Genomic DNA, 19,716 nt, shown 5'->3' on the forward strand with positions numbered 1-19,716 from the left:
ATGTATACGTATAATAACTAGCTTAGGACCCGTGCAAAATTGCACGGACATGCATAATATGTATATAGATTATGTTTTAAAATTGTTATGTTACTCCTTAGCAAAACCGAGAGGCTTGGGGCTTTCTTAAATTTCTCACTCTATTTTCTAATTTCTTATTTACGGAAATTGTGGCCCGACTTGCAGAATTCTGATTGCTCATTGGGGTGAGCTATGATAGCTAGATATAAGTTTATCCAATAAAATTCAAATTAATAAAGTTCATCATTGAATCATTTCACATAATTACATAAGCATTAACAAAAATTATATATACATTTCTTGTCAACAGTTTCGATATACATTTCTCGTCAACAGTTTTGAGTAATTCATCTAAACTTTCAAGTTCTGTAACAACTCGAAGTAACAACTCTAAATGCAAAAACACCATACGATCAACGACATTCCCTTATTAGAACGAAATTAATCTGCGTCTAAGATATATCAGTCACCGCCATCAAATAGTATGTTCTTTAATTGTGACGCCATGAGTTCATGACGAAGCCTTAATCACAATAAAGATGGTTAATGCCACCATCTAATAACCATTGAAATCTTCTTAAAGCCTGTTTAATGTAGGAACTTTCCTGGGTTTTCTCCTTGATCGATCTGAAAGTAATGATCATACCAATATATAAGAAATATGATTTAACTCATTAAATATGGTACTCCCACAAAATAACACTTTTTGTACCATTTGTAGGCTGTAGCTCCTAAACACTAAAGAAACAACCAAAATTATACGTGTATAATTGTAAGTACATTCAAGAGTTATGTGTTTACTCACCAAGCACCAATTAACACAGAAACCATACCTATTTGTCGATTGTGTATCATCCAACTTTATGTGAACCAAGTTCTGTGATTATTTTTCTTAAGCAATTATGTAATATACACATACGCCTACTTCAAGTTAAGAAACAATTCGTTGTAGAAGGTAGAACTCCACTAATATAAGTAGTATTGAGAAGCTAACATGAAGTTGGTAGGTTGACAATGCCGACAGTAATAAGCCACTTTAAAAGATTTTTTATCCTACAATATAAGGAATCCAAATCCCCGTTGAATAATTTGGAATTATTAGAATTAAGCTCTTTAATTAGATGCCAAAATCTGACGTCATGATGGATTCCCAAATATCATTATCAAGCTAGGAATAAGCGAAAGAGAAGGACCAGTACCAAGTGTATACTTAATAGATTTAAGAATAATGTATATTCCCATGATTAAAAAAAAAATATAATTATATGAAATTAGAGACCAATATAAATAAATAACAACATATATGTAATGCGCTAGGACATCAAATGTCTAAAACCATAACTATTCCTCGTCCATAGCACAACTAATTAATTATCTATGGACTAGTATTTTTATCCTTAAACAACTTGCCAACATAAACTAACTCAGGAGAACATATTTCTACATCACCCAAAATAAAACCATCATCAAAAGACAATGTTAGGTTTCTAAGAGCTTAAGTTATATTTCATCCGTCTCAATCATTTGTTTAATAGGTAAACAAATGAATGGGATGTAGAGAGTAGATATATGGGTTAAAGAGCTTGGTTGTACATTACGTCTCCATATACCTTATGTCATGTAGAAAGTCGATACTTAAGAGTAACAACCAAGGTTCAAACTTCAAAATCAACCGGGATACGCAACTTGAAAGAAAATAATACCTTGCAGCAACATTGACATTGCCCTGGGCATACAAATTTTTTTCCAGAGTTCTTAAAAACAAACTAGTTTTGTGGCCCGTGAAATTCACGGGATGTTTTGTTTTGAGTGTGATGTTTCTAGTGTTTTTAGTAATTGGAATTTTATTAAATATCAAAACATATAGTAAGCTCACCTTATGAATAATTCATCATTGATTACGTACTAAGATTACGGGCATTTACATGTTAACATAAAGATCAAAGTCGATAAATTAAATAAGCCAAAGTAGATGAATATTGCTATTTTTTCGAAGGTAAAATGATTAAAAAAAAACAAACAAATACCAAAATAAAATATACATTTGAAAAAAAAAAACTATTAGTCATTCACGTTGACGTCGTCAATCTTGTAGTTAGTCTCCAATATATAGTTATTTAAGCTATCCTAGTATTTTACTTCTTCATATAGTCTTCTTTTTCCAACGAATCGACCCTATAATAAAAAAAGTAACTCAATAATTAGTCTGAATTAACCAACAAAATAGTGAAATTTGTTTTATAAAATATTATCGTTGTTAACTTAAGTTTCCTCTTAAACAGTGAAAGAAAAAAGGAATGAGAATGAAGTCGTAGAGATGTAAGTATATTATCTTTGAATAGCTCAATACCACAAATCTTGATATCCCCTAAATGAGAACAAAACAAACACAATCGATGAAATTGAAAATGTGATGAACATTTTATAACCCAGTGGAACTTACATAAAAAGTAAATAAATTAGTTAATAATTTAAAACCTTAATACACTTGACTTGATGTTAATAGAATAATAGGAAAGTTTAATGATACATTTAGTTCTACTGATAATAGAGATAAGAAAAAATTGGGCTTATAAATTTTGTCTTCCATCAAAAATATATAAAGAATTAAGGATGCGTTTTATGACTTTTGAGCATCCTTTTTTCATTATTATCAAAATTAATATAGGTATAAATATGAATCAAGGTTCACGACTTTTGAGCATCATTTTTCATTATTAGGAAATTCAATATAAACATTAATAAGGAATAAAGAGAAATGGAATGTATAAATTTTGCTTGATTATTATTATTGTTATAATTTATTTTTTTACAAGATCCACTTTACAGGAGCATTATTTAAGATGTTGTCTTATTATGTAATTAAATTATGACATGTAAATGATGATAGTTAGTTTTGCTTGCATTTTAATTAGATTTATATATTTTATATTTAGATTATTGAGTTATAGATTTTTCTCATTAGGAAAGGAGAAATGGAATGTAAAAGATTTGATTTATTCATATTCTTATTTTTTTTTTGTTTTTTTTACAAAATCCACTTTGCATAAGAGTGGTTTAGAAATTATATTATAAAATTTAAAATATGACATTCAGATGATGGTAGATAGTTTGGCTTACTTTTTAATTATAGACTAGTTTTGTACCTGCGAAAATCGCGGACTTGTTCTATTTGTCCTATTTATTTGCTTTTGTTGAAGTCCATCTTTAACTAAAATATAAAATATTTTTTTTTATCGCGAATAAGCTATAAACCAAACATTTGTAAATATTTGCTTCTTTTACATTATTTTTCATGATCATAGTAATATAGATAGAAGTTTTAATTTGAATTTTATTTTCATATATTTTAATACATGTTAATATTATTCATGAATATTTTGTAGTCACCAATTTAATGTAGATAATTTTATAACAATAAATATTTGTTTAAATTTTTTACAAATTTGTTATTTTTATGTATTTATGTTGTACGTCATAAATAATTAAGCTAAAAACGACTGCGTCGTTAGGTCGATAAACAAAGCAATCCAAGATTGCAGTTACATATTTGATAGGTTTTTTTAAGAAAATTAAATAGATACTATTAATTTAACTTTTCCTTAAAATCTATACTTTTTATCAGAAATATACATGTAAAATAGAGAATCTCGCTGATGATGAATGGTAATGCTTTGTAAGCCAACTAAAAGAGTAAAAAATATGTTTTCGTTTTTACATTTAGATCCAAACATGTAATCTCCATTTTTTAAGAGCCTCATCACAATCAATAATCTGCAAATTGAGATAGTTAAAATTAAAATTAAATAAGCATCATCTTAATTACAAAACTAACTATACAACTTGGTAAACGTTTAAAATTTTAAAATCTTAAAGATAGAAATATTGATTACTTTTAAGAAGACTATGAACGTTTGAATCACATGCACATATACACCTTATTTTTCACTTTTTCGCAAGTGTGCTAATTACAATATTTAAGATGGTTTTGAAATAAATCAAAAGTAACAATATGAGAAATTGTGAAGCTTTATAATCCAAGTTATTGGATTTTTCATTTACCACATATAAGACCTTTTAGGTACTATCTTTATTATTAATGAGGAATTATATGGATAAATTTTACGATTTAAATTTTAAATACTGAGAGTAAATTCTTAATTTATTTTTTGTAATTTACTCCGTAGTACATGATCTTATGGTTTCCACTAAAACATATTATTAGTAGCTTTATAATCCAAATTATTAGACTTTTTATTTACTACATATAAGACTTTTTAACTACTATCTCTATGGTTAATGAAGAGTTAGATGGACAATTTGTACGATTTAAATGATGAGAGTAAATTGTTAATTAATTTTTATAATTTAAATCGTGATCGGTATTATGATTTCTATCAAAAAATATTAGTAAATCTTATAAAGAATTTAAATAAATAAGTCTGATGTAGCCTTAATATTAATCAATATAAAAATGACATGTGAATTAAAATTAGATGTTTTAAGTAGCCTTTTAACTATATTGTATTTTTTTTTACAAAAACATAGTTATAAAAAAACAATTTACTAAGATCCTCTAAATTCTAATTAAAAACTAAAAATGTTTTGTTTTTATAACAAGTGAGACAATTACGTACCAAATAAGTTTTAATATCATTAGAACATGGTTCAAGGACGGATGTCAAGTTTTTGTTCAACTAAATCCTTCTATTGCCTACACATTTCCCATGTAGTTTTTTTTTAACACACTATGTTAATATTATGAGAAGACAAAGAAAGCATCACCTACAAAAATAGAATAAGAAACAAACATACATTTAACGACAATTCAATTAATCTTGTAAGAGGGTTTACATAAAGATAGTATAAAATAAATCTATCACAAAGCGATATTAGTGGATAAATTACAAAAAACCGTGCATTTTACAATAAGCTTATATAAATTACACAAACAAAACTCGTAGAATATACCTTTTGTATAACGTTATTAACTGCACAATCCAACTTTGCAATAATAAGAAAATTGTACCATTCCATCTGCAAAAATAAATCAAGGTGAGAAATACAAATTGACATCAATAAAAGTTATTTAAACAATACCAAAGAAAAAACAAATCTTATGTATGATATAACTTTATTTTTTTCACAAATGCAAATGATTAATAAAAATTATATGCAATGGAAAATTTCAATAACATATGAATATGCCAAAAGGTTAGAAAAAGAGGATAAAAAATAAGGGAGCTGTTATTGCCACGACTCTTTTCAACTGCTCCACTGGTTTTTTGTATTTATTGACTAAAATAACCTTATTTATCTTTACTCTAATTAAAAGATGGGCCCAGCACCCCCTGCCATCGTCATCGTCTCTCCACATTCCAGCATCATCTTCTCCATTTCTTTAGGTTCCATGGCTTGATTCTTAAGGTATGAATCTTTAATATTTTCTATCATCACTTGATAATTATTAAATCAGTAACTTTATTGGTATATCTTGAGCACTAAATCACCTTGGTAATTGACTTCACAAAAATCGCCAACACTCCCGCTACTTGGAATATCTTCGTCATTTTGAGTACACATCGACCAAAATGTTGGCTTAATAGCCAAGTCGTCAATTTCCATCTAAGTCACACCTACTGCCTTCATTATTAGATTAATTAACATATCCTAACCTCCTCCATTCACTTTACCCATCATTTATACATCACCATAATTACCAATTACCCACCAATAATCCAATTCACAGCCATCTTTGTCATTTAAAAAACCTAACATCGGAGCTCCTCAAATCGCACAGCCAACTGCTAATTCGAGCTACCCACCAGTACGATCAACCAATGATGCATCTGCAACCGCCGGAAGCACCCCAAAAGATGCGCCTGCGATCGTCACCACCGGTTCAGGCGGACCCAAATCAGCAACCACCGCGCCTAGTTCCATTTTATGTCGAAATACCTTAGCCTAGAATCCCCTTGAAGACCCGCTTCGAAAATTAAGCTATGGACTGACAATAAGAATAAGTATTGTCTAGGGAATCTGAAATTCCAATTTGAATTGGATTTTCATTAGTACATGATATGTGTGGAGGGAATCCTAAATCCCTCATTTAGTGATCAAGATATGCTAATAAAGTTACTGATCTAAAAATTATTAAGTGAAAATAAAAAGATTAAAGATTCATAACTTAGAAATCAAGCCATGGAACCGAAGAAATGGAGAAGATAGGTGATGGGATTTGGAGAGATGATGATGGAGATAATACAGTAAGGCTTTTTTCCTTATGGGTGAAAGAGGAGCAGAAAAGATTGGTAAAGTTTACAGCGTTTGAGAAGGTGGGTCCATTTAATAAAAGTAAAGATAGACAAGGGCATTTTAGTCAATGAGTTGAAATACCAGTGGACCAGTTGAAAACTGTCGTGGCAATATCAGCTCCCAAAAATAAAAGTGCTTATTTTAAAAACTTTACTTATATTAACTTAGCATTAAATAAGGAGTTAAATTTTAAGAGGAGAAAGGAATCATCAAAAAGGAAAAGAAAGAGTTAAAGAGAAAATGAAGAGTTAGAGATGAATATGGGGTCATAAACGCGATAATAGGTATTCTATCTTAATTATATGAATGAATATTATTAATTAGTCACATATTATCAAATGAAAGTTTCTTAGTGATTCTACGATGTCGCATGTCTTATACATATGCTCAAGGTAGCCTTTTTATATTATTGTATAGATATGACATGTAGATTATGATAGTTAATTTAGCATGCCTTTAAGTTAGATACATATATTTTGTATTTAGATTATAGAGTTATTGATTTTACATACATAAATATGGAGCAAGGAGAAATGTAATGTAAAAGGTTTGCATGAGAGTGGTTTATAAATTATCTTATGAAATTAAAATAAGACATATAGTTGATGGTTGATAGTTTGATTACTTTTTAGCTATATTTATAGATTATTATTATTATTAAACTCACTTTGCATGAGAGTGATTTAAAAATTATCCTATGAAATTAAAATTATCTAAATTTAGTTTTTTACCATTAATTATGAGAGTAACTTTTAAATGTGGAATTGATAATTTTTTTTTCATGTGTATTACTATGCTAGTAATTCCACGTGGACTATATTTTGCCATGTCACAATTAATTATTGTCATGTCACATTTGTCTACATGGCATTTAATGTCTAGACTTTTAATAATATTTATAGATACTTTGTGGAAAAAATCCATCACTTGTGAATTTGTGATTCAATAGATTCAGCCCATTAAAAATATCAAAAGTCTCAATTAACCACAAGAATCAACAGTTACATATAAGTACAAAATACAAATATCTAAAACCCTCTAAATGTATGAACTTGCAAAAATGAGAACAGTAGAGCAGTGTTCCCGTGCCAATCATGTGCTGAACAGTGCAACCTACTTTCCTCTTTCTTCTTTTTTTTTCGTTTGTTTATTCCTCTTTGGCTTTCTTCTTTTGTCTGCTGTTCATTTCCTTTCTCCACTTCATTTCTTCCTTCAATCTCTCCTCATAACTTCATAACTTAACCTAATTTTTATTATACTTTCTACAATTAATCATGTTATCTCCACACAAACTTAAAAGAGGTTGTAGATCTGAACTTCTTGGTGCAGGTTACAACTATATCGGTAAGTGTAATCGGTAATCTAATTTTTATTCTCCTTTCTACAATTAGTTATTGAATTTTGCATTATTTCTAGGTGAGGCGGCATTTTTTGTATGTTCTATTGATTTAGAATTAGGTTTATTTTTTTGATACATTTTGCATTATTTCTATGTATGTTTTTTATCTAAAACCCTCTAAATGTATGAACTTGCAAAAATGAGAACAGTAGAGCAGTGTTCCCGTGCCAATCATGTGCTGAACAGTGCAACCTACTTTCCTCTTTCTTCTTTTTTTTCGTTTGTTTATTCACTAGTAGAAAAACCCCCTATCGTGTCGCCGCTATCGTGGCGGTTCTAATAGAAAACGACACAAAAGGCAAAAAAATTTGGCGGGAAAGAATTTTTTATGCTATAGGAAGTCTATTGTGGCGGTTTTAAAAAAGAACCGTCACAATAAAATAAATTATTTGTGGCGGTTCTAAGTCATAACCGCCACCACAGATAATTTGTGGCAGTTATTTGTATAACCGACATTAATAATGACACTAAAGATAATGATATATAGGAACGCTTATTCATCAAAAACCGCTACCATAAGTGTTTTATGGCGGTTTTAAGTACAATCGACATATTTTAAACGACATATCAAGACCAGACCTTGCTATCACATTACCTACTGACTTTAATTTTGCCTCTCACAAACCCTAAACCACAAGCCATCTGACCATTCCAATAACCATTACATATGCCGCCTCCCGTCGACCACCACTATATGCGCCGTCGCCCCCCGCCCCCCCGCCGTCAGTATCCACGCCTCGCCACCGCCCACCACCAGTTACCTATAGATACTAATAGGCTGTCCTTATTTTTCTCCGTCAATACCCACGAAAACAACCGCCTTTGCAAATTGCTCATGCCACCACTACCACTGCAACCGCCTTTGTTACACATCGCGTTCCCACCTCTGTGCTCAAGACGTCTCTGCCCTCGTTTTCTTTGCTCTCAACGCCTCGGTCATAGCTACAACATCAATATAAAGGTACCCGTTACTACTTATCAACATATATTATCTATAAATTTAGTTTGTTGCAATTGGGATTTTGCAATTGTTTTGCAATTGTTATCAATTAATTAGCAAGAGTTATTGAAGGTACGCCTTACCACTTCATCACCCATTTTCTTTCTCTTCTGTATTACACTCCATCTAAACTTCGTATCCCAGGAACTTCCATAATTTGGGTTTCCTCTTAATTGTTCTTTCACTTATTAATTTTAATTCAATTATTGTATTAAGTGAGTTTGTTGTTAATTTGATGCATTAAGTCAATCTTAAGATTAATGGCAACCTAATCACCTCCTCCTAATTCCACTAATCCAGGTTTTTTTTCCTTTATTTTTATGTTCTGTACTATTATTTACTATTTACAAGTACAAAGATTCACTTTTTGTAGTTGGGTGTTTTTAATTTGACGAAGATGCGGACTTTCAATTATTTTTCGTTCCGGTCATTTGTTTACTTTTTCTTTAAATTCCGGCTCAGGAAAGTGAAAAGGTAAAGAATTAATTGGGGCAAAGGAAGTATATGAGAAGGGATTTAAACTGTGAAGTATTTACTGAATTGCTTATCTGTGATTATATGTTGATTTTTAAGCTTCTGTATGTGGTCGTTAAGCTGAAATTGGGCAGAGGGAGTAAAAGAAAATTGGTATTTTGCAATTGTTTTGCAATCATTATCACTTAGCAAGAATTATTGATTGTTTAAACTATCAATTTTTTTTGCAATTGTTATCACTTGGCATGTTGTAAGATCTTTGACTGCTCATATCAATGAGTAAATCAACAGCACGGTCGATCTTCTGGGGAAACAGAAGCTACTAATTACTGTGTAGAAGGAGTGGGTGTAGTTGTAATTGAAATTGAAAGAGCAAAAGATATATTAGCTTTCTTTTGTAGTCTGCATGACAAAGCACCTTAAAAGATATATTAACTTCGTGCTTTTGTTGTTTTTGCCAGGAGATATTAAGCTAATCTTTATTCACCGCCTCACCAGTGATAGATGCATAGAGCAATCGACTGATGAACCAGGCATTCAGGTTTTTCTGCTCTATCGTACCCTGCTCTCTTCATTTTTTGGTTAGGTCCGTCCTCCCTGACATCTAAGAAACAAGTAAACTTAAGATGTATTCTGCTTAAAATTAGTGTTTTTGCTGGTTTCTAAGGTAAAATTATGAACTTGAGGATACAAGGTCAAACCTGGTCCCTCTTTTTACTTGAGGATACATTGTCGCCAACGAATTCAGATAATGGGATATTACTGTGGTTACCAGGAGGCAATATAGGCAGTTACGCACCTTTTGATTAACAAAAGTTGTTTTCTTGATTTTTGAAACTAGATGGGGGAGTATAAGTTGCTTGGCAACTTGTGAAATTTTGTGATATGCAATGTTGGTTTTTGTTCTATGTTCTCTGTTCTCTGATCCTGCCTGTTCGTGAAGTTTTATACAATATCTAATGATGCTTTGGTGTTAACTTGTAGTCTTTGAGGGTTTCATTTTGTGGCTACAACATTCCTCATCCTTCTGAACCTCTGGTTAATATCCAAGTCCAAACAACAGGTAATCATGGAACGTCTTGGAATCTTAATTGTTGCTTGCCTAGCTCGGGTTAATATCTAATGATGCTTTGGTGTTACAGAATAAATTGACTCTTAGCTAATTTATAGTCGTGCTAAATGAACTCCACAGTAATTCACTAATTCATCATAAGATGACTTCATACATGAAAAATTATTATTGTTCCTCGAAGATAAAAGGCTTGCTTGATCATAATTTCAATAATACTAATGATTTACACGAGTATTAGTTTAAGAACCTCAATTAATCAAAAATTACTTTGGTTGTTAGACCGTCTAGCCGACACAACACGATACAAGTACTATTAAACAAAAAATGATCATGTTTTAAGTATCACCGACTTAGATGCCTGTTCAAGATTTACTGATTAGAAGTAAATGTTCAATGGTTCTGTTCTTGATATTCTTATAATAGTTTATTTATTTTCTGTTCAATAATATTTTTCTTATAACTTATTTTGTTAAGTCTAGTTTATTGCAGATTCAACCATGGCACTTGAGGATATGAATGAAGTTAAAGAGGTGTGGGCTACAAAATGTTTAGAGAACATGTGTTTATATTAGATTATTGGATCTTAATTGTTGCTTGCCTAGCTTGAATTGTTGACGAGGATATACACGTTGAGTGTTGTTGGTATACATTGATACTATTGTTGTGTTAGATGAGATGTAAGGGTGTTTCTATGACATTGTATGAAACATTTTATTGCAGTAGTTTATTGCAATATTATGCAGGTATTGTTCCGTTAATAGTTATATTCATACTCGGATATTGTCAAATTTATAAGGAGGTGCTGTCAAAATTCCGCTAGCGATTTTTTTTTTTTAAAAAAAAAAGTATAGTGGCAGTTCTTAAATTGGAACTGACACCATAGCTTACTCCTAATATGTCTATTCTTACTTTAAAACCGACACCATAGGTAACCCCTATAGTGGCGGTTCTGGAATCAAAACCGACACCATAGGTAACCCTATAGTGGCGGTTTTACAACCGACACGAAAAAAATATGACCCCAGCAATCACGTCGCTAGGAAACCGCCACTGTAGGGTTATTACAACCGCCATTGTAGGGTATAATTCTACTAGTGATTCCTCTTTGGCTTTCTTCTTTTGTCTGCTGTTCATTTCCTTTCTCCACTTCATTTCTTCCTTCAATCTCTCCTCATAACTTCATAACTTAACCTAATTTTTATTATACTTTCTACAATTAATCATGTTATCTCCACACAAACTTAAAAGAGGTTGTAGATCTGAACTTCTTGGTGCAGGTTACAACTATATCGGTAAGTGTAATCGGTAATCTAATTTTTATTCTCCTTTCTACAATTAGTTATTGAATTTTGCATTATTTCTAGGTGAGGCGGCATTTTTTGTATGTTCTATTGATTTAGAATTAGGTTTATTTTTTTGATACATTTTGCATTATTTCTATGTATGTTTTTTAGAATAAATGAACTTCATTTGAGAAATATTTATATGTATCGATTTTTTGTTGATTGGTGAAGGTAGAAACAGCCGGAGGAGCACCAGTGAGTTCATCTTTACAAGCGATTAAGTTAGAGGAACCTCCTCTACCTCTTTGAATTGTTCAGATTGAGGTAAACAATCTCTCTATTTTTCCACTTTCTGAAATTATGAAAGTGTATGTGTGTATCTCAATTCAATTTGCGCTTATCTACAAATTATTTTTTCAATTTACACTCGATTCTACCGTTCCCTATTTTCAAATTTATCCCATGTTTTTAGGTTTTTTCCTACTAAATTTGCGCCATAGAATAACTACCTTCGTTTGTAGGTCGCCCTTTTTGGGACTGTCTTTTAAGTGTGAGAATGACTTATATTTTGAATCGAGGTTGTATTTTTGGAATGGGATTGTTGTTATGTGCTGTGCGGTGATTGAGGTTATATTTTTATCAGGTATTTTGTTGTGTAGACTATAGGTGAAAGGGTAGATAATTTTAACGTTTTTATCTTACTTGGTTCTGTGGCTTTTGTCATCAAGACTTTGATTGCTCTTTATTTATTTCCGGAATTTATATATTTATGTCGTATGTTTACTGAAACTTTATTTTTCATTTTTATTTTGCAGTCTTGAGGTAAAAGAAATGCTGAGAATGAGAAAGCATTGAGAGCAAAGAAGCAGAAGGTGGAGAGAAACGAGGCTGTCCTAGCTAAGCAGAAGGTCGAGAAAAACTTGAGCAATCTACGTGTCGATTCAGAAATGTAGTTAGTGATTATGTCGAAAGTATTTCATACTACAACTCTACACTTATCTGCATTTGATGATGTTCACAGTTTGCAGGCTAAGTGAAATAGCAGTCCAGTGAGGGTGGCAAATGTGGAACACAAGAAAATCATAAGCAACGATAATGGGTCAAACCAGTGATGGGAGTATGTCAGTATATCTTTATCTTCCAATCTAGGTTTATACATGAGTTGTCTTATCCTATCTTAATCAATCTCAAAAGCACCCCTACTTTAATACTCCTTCGTTACTCTGCTTTGTGCGTTCTTTCCAGGCAGTACCTGTCTTTTTTTTTGGTCGGATCTGAATGGCATGGTTCTGCTTTAGCATCTATGCAGGGGTTGTGCTTGATTGTTCAGGTTTGCTTATTGACTTATCTTAGGTTTGTTTATACTCCATTGTGCTTTTTACTTGTGAGTGCACCATCGTGTCTCTTCTCTGATCATTGCGTCTGTTAGCTGGCAGTTTATATGGAAAGCCAAGATTTAGGAGGTATATTCAATGCCCGTGTTTTTTTGTGTCACCTGAACATGTTATTTTGGCTTTCTCTTGATTTATAATTACTGTTTTACCTCGATGACCTCGATCTTGGTAGGGCAAGGCGACTATGTATATGATGAAGCTTCTGGGTATTTCCTTTGACAATATACTATTTTTGTTCTTCTTTGGGTACTTTCTTTTACAACATACTATTTCTGTTCTTGTCTTCTGGGTCTTCTTGTTTATTCATTGTTCCTTAGGAAAAGATTGGGTAAATTAGTCGCCAATATGAATTTCTTTTTGCTGTTTCATATTGTTCTCACTTTATTCACCTATGAAAATTAGGCGGAGTAATAAATAAAAACTCAAGAGTCTATCATTGATACCACCTGCTTATATAATTATGATTATGTAATGTCTTTCTCCAGGTATTATTACACCAACAGTTCGGGATATTACTATGACCCATCTACAGGATTGTTCTGGCTGCATCCTCAGGACAGTGGTAATTACTCAGAGCATTGTTTACCATGTGCACATTATTTTCATTCCATAGTTATTCCTCCTTGCTTGCTACACTATTGTCAATATTCTTATCAAGAGATCGTCAGATGTTGATGGATAAGGGCGTTGTGCTTACTCATTTCTTGGTTTTGTTTGATTTTGATACATACCTGTTTGAGTTTAGTTTAAATTTATTAGGGGAATAATTTTGGGGTAACGCTATGTTTGTTTGTTTGTTGTTGGAACCTGTTTTGGGGAGTTTGGTATGGAATTCATGACATGTTTAGATCAAGGAGATTTTTGGGTTAATGTGTATGACCTTAGTGGCAAAGTTCAGATGTAAATGCTGGATGTATTTTTATATGGAGGTTCCAATTTTGGCGTTTTAGAAGGGTGCAGGTTCTAAATTTGCTCATATCATCCAATCATTTATTTAACGGAATGAGTAGCAGTTTTCAATGTCCAATGTGTGAGAATTGTATTTGATTGTGCTTTTATTAGCTATTGGTGTTGTAGAGCGCATTGACGTAATTAGATATTGAACTGATTATTGGGTTTCTAATCTGTTTGTTTGTGTAGAAGTAGGTGCTAGCTATACTCCGACTTTGATCTCCATAATCTCCTTGCATTCTATTCTCGCTATGAATGAGTTGATATGCACACATTTACCATACACCGACTTATTTAGGGGTAGGATTTGTAGTTCATCTATTGGTGTAGCTAGAAAACATAATTTAATTTTGGGGACGGAAATGTTTAGGGGTTTGGGCCTCTGAAGTTATGTACATGTACGATGTAAAGAGAGTAAAAATAACATCGCGATACTAATAAGGGAGGGGAAGGGGAGAGGAGGGGGGAGGGGAAGAGGAAGGAGAAGTAGGAGGATGGAGGCATCTGGGAAGGGGAAGAGAAAGTAGACAAGGAAGGAGGAGGAGGAGGACAAGGAGGAGAAAGGGAATGCCAATGCGAAGAACGCATTAACCTTTTCCATGATTCAAAGTAAGAAATTTCACAACTTTTCTGAAAAATTTATGAGATTTTAACATTTGTCAGCGTAACAGAACTGACTTTTCATAATCTACTGTTTTATATCCAAGATTTGGTGGAGGTGGCGGCAGCGTAGGGGAAGGGTAAGGAGAAGGCAGAAGACGAAGAGGGAGGAGAAGGAGAAGGAGAAGGAGGAGGCATAAGTGATGGGTTATGGGAAGGAGGAGGAGGTGTGGGGAAGGGTAAGGGTTCGGGAAAGGAGTAGGTCGTAAAAGAGAAGGGTAGAGGGAATAAGTCAATTTCTAACTCAACGTTCAATCCGCGCAATAAAAAGACATGGCACCTTCAAAACAAATTTGGGGGTAAAATCACACATTGTTGTAACCTGGACCACGCAATGCAACTCCAGAATTAGCAACACTTTGCCATACGCTGTACGGAAACCCTCTGCTGGCTCCGAATTTGGGGGTAAAATCACACATTGTTGTATGGTTTGACTCACAGTTTGAGCCTTTGGTGACATTTCGTATCGGAAGCACTTGGTTCGACTCTGTCCGGAACACTCAAAGATAAGCCCTAGATGCGTTGTAACCTAGAACTGCCCATGGCTAACTTTAAGTGCCATGGCGCACACATTTGTTTGTACATTGTTTTGCAGGAGCTTCTAGAACGTCATTATAATGAAGTACTGTCGCTTTATATTAATGGGTACACTTGGGGTTCCGAGTATCTTTTTTTGGCCATTTGTTTTCTTTGCTGACATTGGTTTAGTTTTTGAAATGCAGCTTGATGTTATAATATAATTGGGGTTTCTCCTACACCTATACATCTAGCGTCCATATCCACGTCCAAGCCTTTTATTTTCCACTTCGTAGAAATGCAAGATCATAGTGGCTGTCTTTGATTTATTGTGGGTTGGATTATTAGGGACTAATGAGTCAATGCGTGTATACATTTGTACTGTGTGTCTTGTTCCTGCCACGTTCTTTGTATATGCTACCTCCATAGTTGAGATTAGGCTCAATCATCAATTACGTTACATTCAAGCCCATCAGATTTTGTGACCAACTTGTAGTAGTTTTTAAATGATGTTAGGGTTAGCTGATATTTCTACCTTTCCCCTCTTCAAATTTGTACATTTATACAGAGTATATTATAGTTTAGTCGTTAATTGTTGGTGCTTCTCTTAGCTAAATGTTTAGCGAGTATTTCACATTTTCATTTATAACTTTGTTTATCCTATAAATTGGGCTAACATCACTTATCCAGTTGTCCACAAGAGTTTAATTATTCAACTTTGTTTACTTTTCTTCAGTTTTACTAATAAAATTGTATTCATTTCTTGTAATCTTTTAACTCCTAAAGTGTCTACCTCCATCTGTTGATATACCGAGATGTGTTAGAGGTGAAGTATCGCAATAGGTTCCAACAAAGAGCTTTGGGATTATTTTTGAGTAGTGTAGTTGTATTGCACTGATCAATGTTTCTTATGTGTGGGTGTTTGATAGTGAAGCGTCTTGCATGTTCAGCGTCGTTTGTGATGGTTGCTCACGAATAAATAAACAATGTGTTTTCCCAAGTAGTCTTGCCTTATATAACTATGATTTTTGTGAATGGTTTGGTTTCCTTTTTTTTATGAATATTGTGAAATAATAATTAAAATGGGTACAAATTAATCGCATAAATCCTATACAACAATTCTTTCTAAATGATACACACGCTTAATAGTTTGAAAAGAGACGGAAACGGACCTTGGGGCTCCGCGCGCATCGCGCGCGGAGGAACAACTAGTTAAATTAAATACATACAAATCAATAATACGGAGTAGCTAGCAAATTACCTGCAATAATGTCTTTATTCCATGAGCAAAGAATATATAATTCACCCTTTAGGCCAAATTAATAGATGTGGGTGAATGTTAAGGTGCGATTGATAGTTCCGTCACAACTCCAACTTATTATCCAATAAAATTCAATTTAACTTCAAAATTAACGAATTCCTTGAAACGGGAAGCAATGAGCAATAAAAAATTTATGATTACAACTGTACAGCTATCATGAAAACTAAAAAAAGACGATAATGAAATACTGTAACAATTGTTAATATAAATGTATAATTTGGTAAATTTCTCTAAAATAATTAGCAAAATTAATTGAATCCTTCAAATAAAAAAGAGTTTTAAAACTATCACCAGTTTTACATGATTAAGCAAACACAAAACCATAAATCCTAGATCTAATAATCATGGTTTGATCAAACTTTAAGGAAATATGCAGATGTAATTGAAATGAGGATGTAAAATTTTGGAAAATAATTTATTAATTGAATAAACAATTCAGAGAAGAAGATTACCTGTAAGTGGTTGTAAAAGATGTAAATCAATCGAGTGGCACAGAAATGATAAACGGGCATATAAGAAAAAATGGGGAAGAAAAGTAGGGTTTACAGTCTTCAGGGATGTGTTGAGAGTTGAGCGGGAAAATATTATCTAAGAGAGTGACACGTGTTAAAAAAAATATTTAGTGGTTCTTCTATTATACTTATATATAAATATAGATAGATAGATAATAAAATTATACGTTTTATATACTAATTACTAAACACATATTTTTTACATATGTATTTAGCTATGCATTTTAAAAAAAAATAAAACCAAATAACAATTTTATATGTAATTTTTTTTTGAAATTTTCAAAAGTTGAAATTTTTATACTTTTTTTTATTATATTTTTTATATTTTCTTTCGTGAAAAACTTTTATACCGACTGCTGATTTTGACACACCTACCTAACAAAATATTGTAAAAAAACCATAAAACAGCTGTACTATATATATAAAAATATTTACTTTTTTGTTTTTATTAAAATACTTTTAATTTTTTACAATCTAATTTATCCTACATAGTTTTTCGATTACTTTTCAAAATGTTATTTTGTATTTTTCAAAAAAATCATTACCATTTTCATTTTGATTTTCTCGTGAGATTTTGATAACTGAGTTTAATTTCACTTATTATGAAAGTTATGAGGCCTAATAAATAAATCTGAAAGTTATGAGGTTGCATTTCATGATTGCACAATCTTAGGGAGGTCGAGCAACACTTTCCCGTAATTGCGAATATCCTAAAATATATATAGAAAAATAAAAAACTATTATTATCTTTGTAGTCATTTCTTATCTCTAATACTCCAACGTTATTGCTATAACCAACATAAAAATTCTTCTAATTTTTTTTCGACTATCGCAGGCGCTACAAAGACTTCTAGATATACGTTTTTTAGTAGGAGGAATATCATATACGTCATATAGAATGTCCAGTTCGCGCAGTAGTAGTGGCCTTGCAAAGAGGCCGTCCCAAAAACCTTATGTTCTTCCCATACCGTCAATATGCCATCACTGCGGAGCCAAACTTCTGAAGAATGAGACTGTTAATTTTTGTTGCAGCCAAGGGGATATTCGTCTTGCAAGTGTATTGATGCGTGTCTTAAATATGATGTTTTACACCCCATTTTACACGCATTTCAGAGCTCATTTATGTAGTTTATGCTACTATTCCCCCTATTTCCGTCTACTTTCGTGTTTTTGTACATTATTGCAGAAATGTGAAAAATCCAGCGGAAATCACGCTAAATCCGTCCCCGAGTACCTTGGATTGCATTTGACGTGAAGTATTTACTCAAGGAACGAGCTTGGTGCGCATTTCGAGGCCTGAAAGATAATTTTATGAAGAATTAGAAGCGGACTATCAGCTAAACCAGTCGATCGACTGGCCTTCATGGTCGATCGACCAACCCACGACTTATAGAAGCTACTGTTCAGCGATAGCTCAGTCGATCGACTGGCCTTCATGGTCGATCGACCAAGCCGCTAATCTGCGTGAATTAAGAGATCGAAAAATAGGAAGCCCATAGTAGTTAGGTTTCAGTAATAAGTGTTACGTATATTCCTATATAACGTAGCTTTTGTTTTTCATGATAATGAGCGAGTTATTAGGGAACTAATTAGGGTTTGGCATTAAAAGTTTTAATCATTCAATACAATTTACTTTTGCATTTGGTTTTTGATCTTTCTTCCTGCTTTTACGGTATTCTTCTGTTCTTATTTCAGTTTTATTGCTCTATTTGTTCATAGATTAGAATTGCTAGAATAGTTTCCCAGAAGCCAAATTATCGTTTTATGCTAGTTGTTTATTTAGTAAATTTAATCATGAATTCAGTAGCTTTATTCGTAATTCTTATTGTTGTTTTCATCGTAAGTATGAGTGGCTAAACCCCCTGTTCTAGGATGTAGGGAATCCGTAGAAGTAGGCGGCATTAGAATAGTGACCTAAATCGCGCCATGGTCGATCGACTGGGCTCCCTGGTCGATCGACTGGCCACGCTGAGATTACCTTCGTTTTAATTAATTAAACTGCTATATTTGACGAATCGAATGCATGCGACTAGTTGAATGTTTAGGAATTGACCGACCCAATAAAGATCGAAAGATAGGGAAGGGAGATAGCCTACCTAATTAAGACGACTAGATTAATGAGGTCGAAAGATGAGTTAATTTAGCCTTTTAGTCGCTTTTCAGGACGAAAGTTAGTATTAGTGATATTAGGGACCTGTAGCGAGATCGAAAGATGCTACCTGTAAGAATGGACCGAGAGGACTTCTTATTTTCCCGTCTCATGTGTTTGTTTTAGACCTACCTAGTATACTGCCGCCGAAACTATAGTGAACCGACCATCTTAGCACCCTTTTAATATTTGTTTTCATCCGTTCATTTAGTTTACTTTTCTTTTATTGTCTTTAGCTATAGACCAAATCAAATCAAACCTCCACAGTTGTTACTTTAAAGACTAAAATCACACAACTATTGATTGCATCGCCTCCCTGTGGTTCGACCCTGCTACCGCTATCTATAGTTGTAGTTGGAATTATAAATATTATTTTTGACACTTTACGACGAGTATCAAATTTTGGCGCCGTTGCCGGGGAGGCAATTGTTTAAAATTTTTAGACTTTCTATTAGTTTAAGGGACATCTGTTCCTTAAACTATTCTCATATTCTACTTGTAGTTTCTTCTTATGCGCAGGTCACAGGGTGGTGAATTACTGCCATTCAATCCTGAGATTGAGAAGACTTTGCGTGAGTTGAGACGATCATCTAGAGTATTGCCGACAGAGGAAGAGCTGAGTACTCTGTCTAGTTACTACGAGAACGCT

General features: G+C 32.8%; 1 protein-coding gene and 1 long non-coding RNA gene across 29 annotated transcripts; one reads left to right on the forward strand and one right to left on the reverse strand.

Annotated features, from left to right (window-relative positions):
* Positions 1 to 284: 284 nt before the first annotated feature.
* On the reverse strand, positions 285 to 18,098 carry LOC141648043 (uncharacterized). Its single transcript, XR_012545922.1, has 3 exons — positions 16,347 to 18,098; positions 4,993 to 5,058; positions 285 to 648 (listed from the first exon to the last, which is right to left on the reverse strand). It is a non-coding gene; the product is annotated as an uncharacterized LOC141648043 (long non-coding RNA).
* Positions 8,296 to 18,532, forward strand: LOC141648040 (uncharacterized). 28 transcript variants are annotated; one of them, XR_012545914.1, is made up of 12 exons: positions 8,298 to 8,696; positions 9,671 to 9,750; positions 10,194 to 10,272; positions 10,761 to 10,811; positions 11,796 to 11,888; positions 12,380 to 12,472; positions 12,586 to 12,713; positions 12,810 to 12,894; positions 13,131 to 13,204; positions 13,444 to 13,520; positions 14,099 to 14,518; positions 14,617 to 15,796. XR_012545914.1 is itself a non-coding variant. In XM_074456461.1 (12 exons), the coding sequence occupies exons 7-12, from the start codon at positions 12,676 to 12,678 to the stop codon at positions 14,293 to 14,295; spliced, it is 465 nt and encodes a 154-aa protein (XP_074312562.1). In that variant the 5' UTR covers positions 8,298 to 8,696; positions 9,671 to 9,750; positions 10,194 to 10,272; positions 10,761 to 10,811; positions 11,796 to 11,888; positions 12,380 to 12,472; positions 12,586 to 12,675; the 3' UTR covers positions 14,296 to 15,796. The 28 variants fall into 28 exon arrangements, 20 of the variants coding, with proteins under 20 accessions (XP_074312561.1, XP_074312558.1, XP_074312564.1 ...); XM_074456461.1 differs by adding an exon at positions 12,994 to 13,027 and having other exon boundaries at positions 13,131 to 13,164; positions 14,099 to 15,796; XM_074456471.1 differs by lacking the exon at positions 14,099 to 14,518 and adding an exon at positions 12,994 to 13,027 and having other exon boundaries at positions 8,299 to 8,696; positions 13,131 to 13,164; positions 15,278 to 15,796.
* The last annotated feature ends 1,184 nt before the right edge of the window (positions 18,533 to 19,716 follow it).

Source organism: Silene latifolia, chromosome 3 (genome assembly GCF_048544455.1).
Source record: "Silene latifolia isolate original U9 population chromosome 3, ASM4854445v1, whole genome shotgun sequence".
Classification (NCBI taxonomy): Eukaryota; Viridiplantae; Streptophyta; class Magnoliopsida; order Caryophyllales; family Caryophyllaceae; genus Silene; species Silene latifolia.

Bases quoted from the DNA above. Each gene is read 5' to 3' on its own strand.
- LOC141648040 (XM_074456460.1), top strand. From the start codon at position 12,676: ATGGGAGTATGTCAGTATATCTTTATCTTCCAATCTAG. The intron at 12,714-12,809 runs GTTTATACATGA...CGTTCTTTCCAG, and splicing joins ATCTTTATCTTCCAATCTAG to GCAGTACCTGTCTTTTTTTT. The intron at 12,895-13,130 runs GTTTGCTTATTG...CGATCTTGGTAG, and splicing joins GGTTGTGCTTGATTGTTCAG to GGCAAGGCGACTATGTATAT.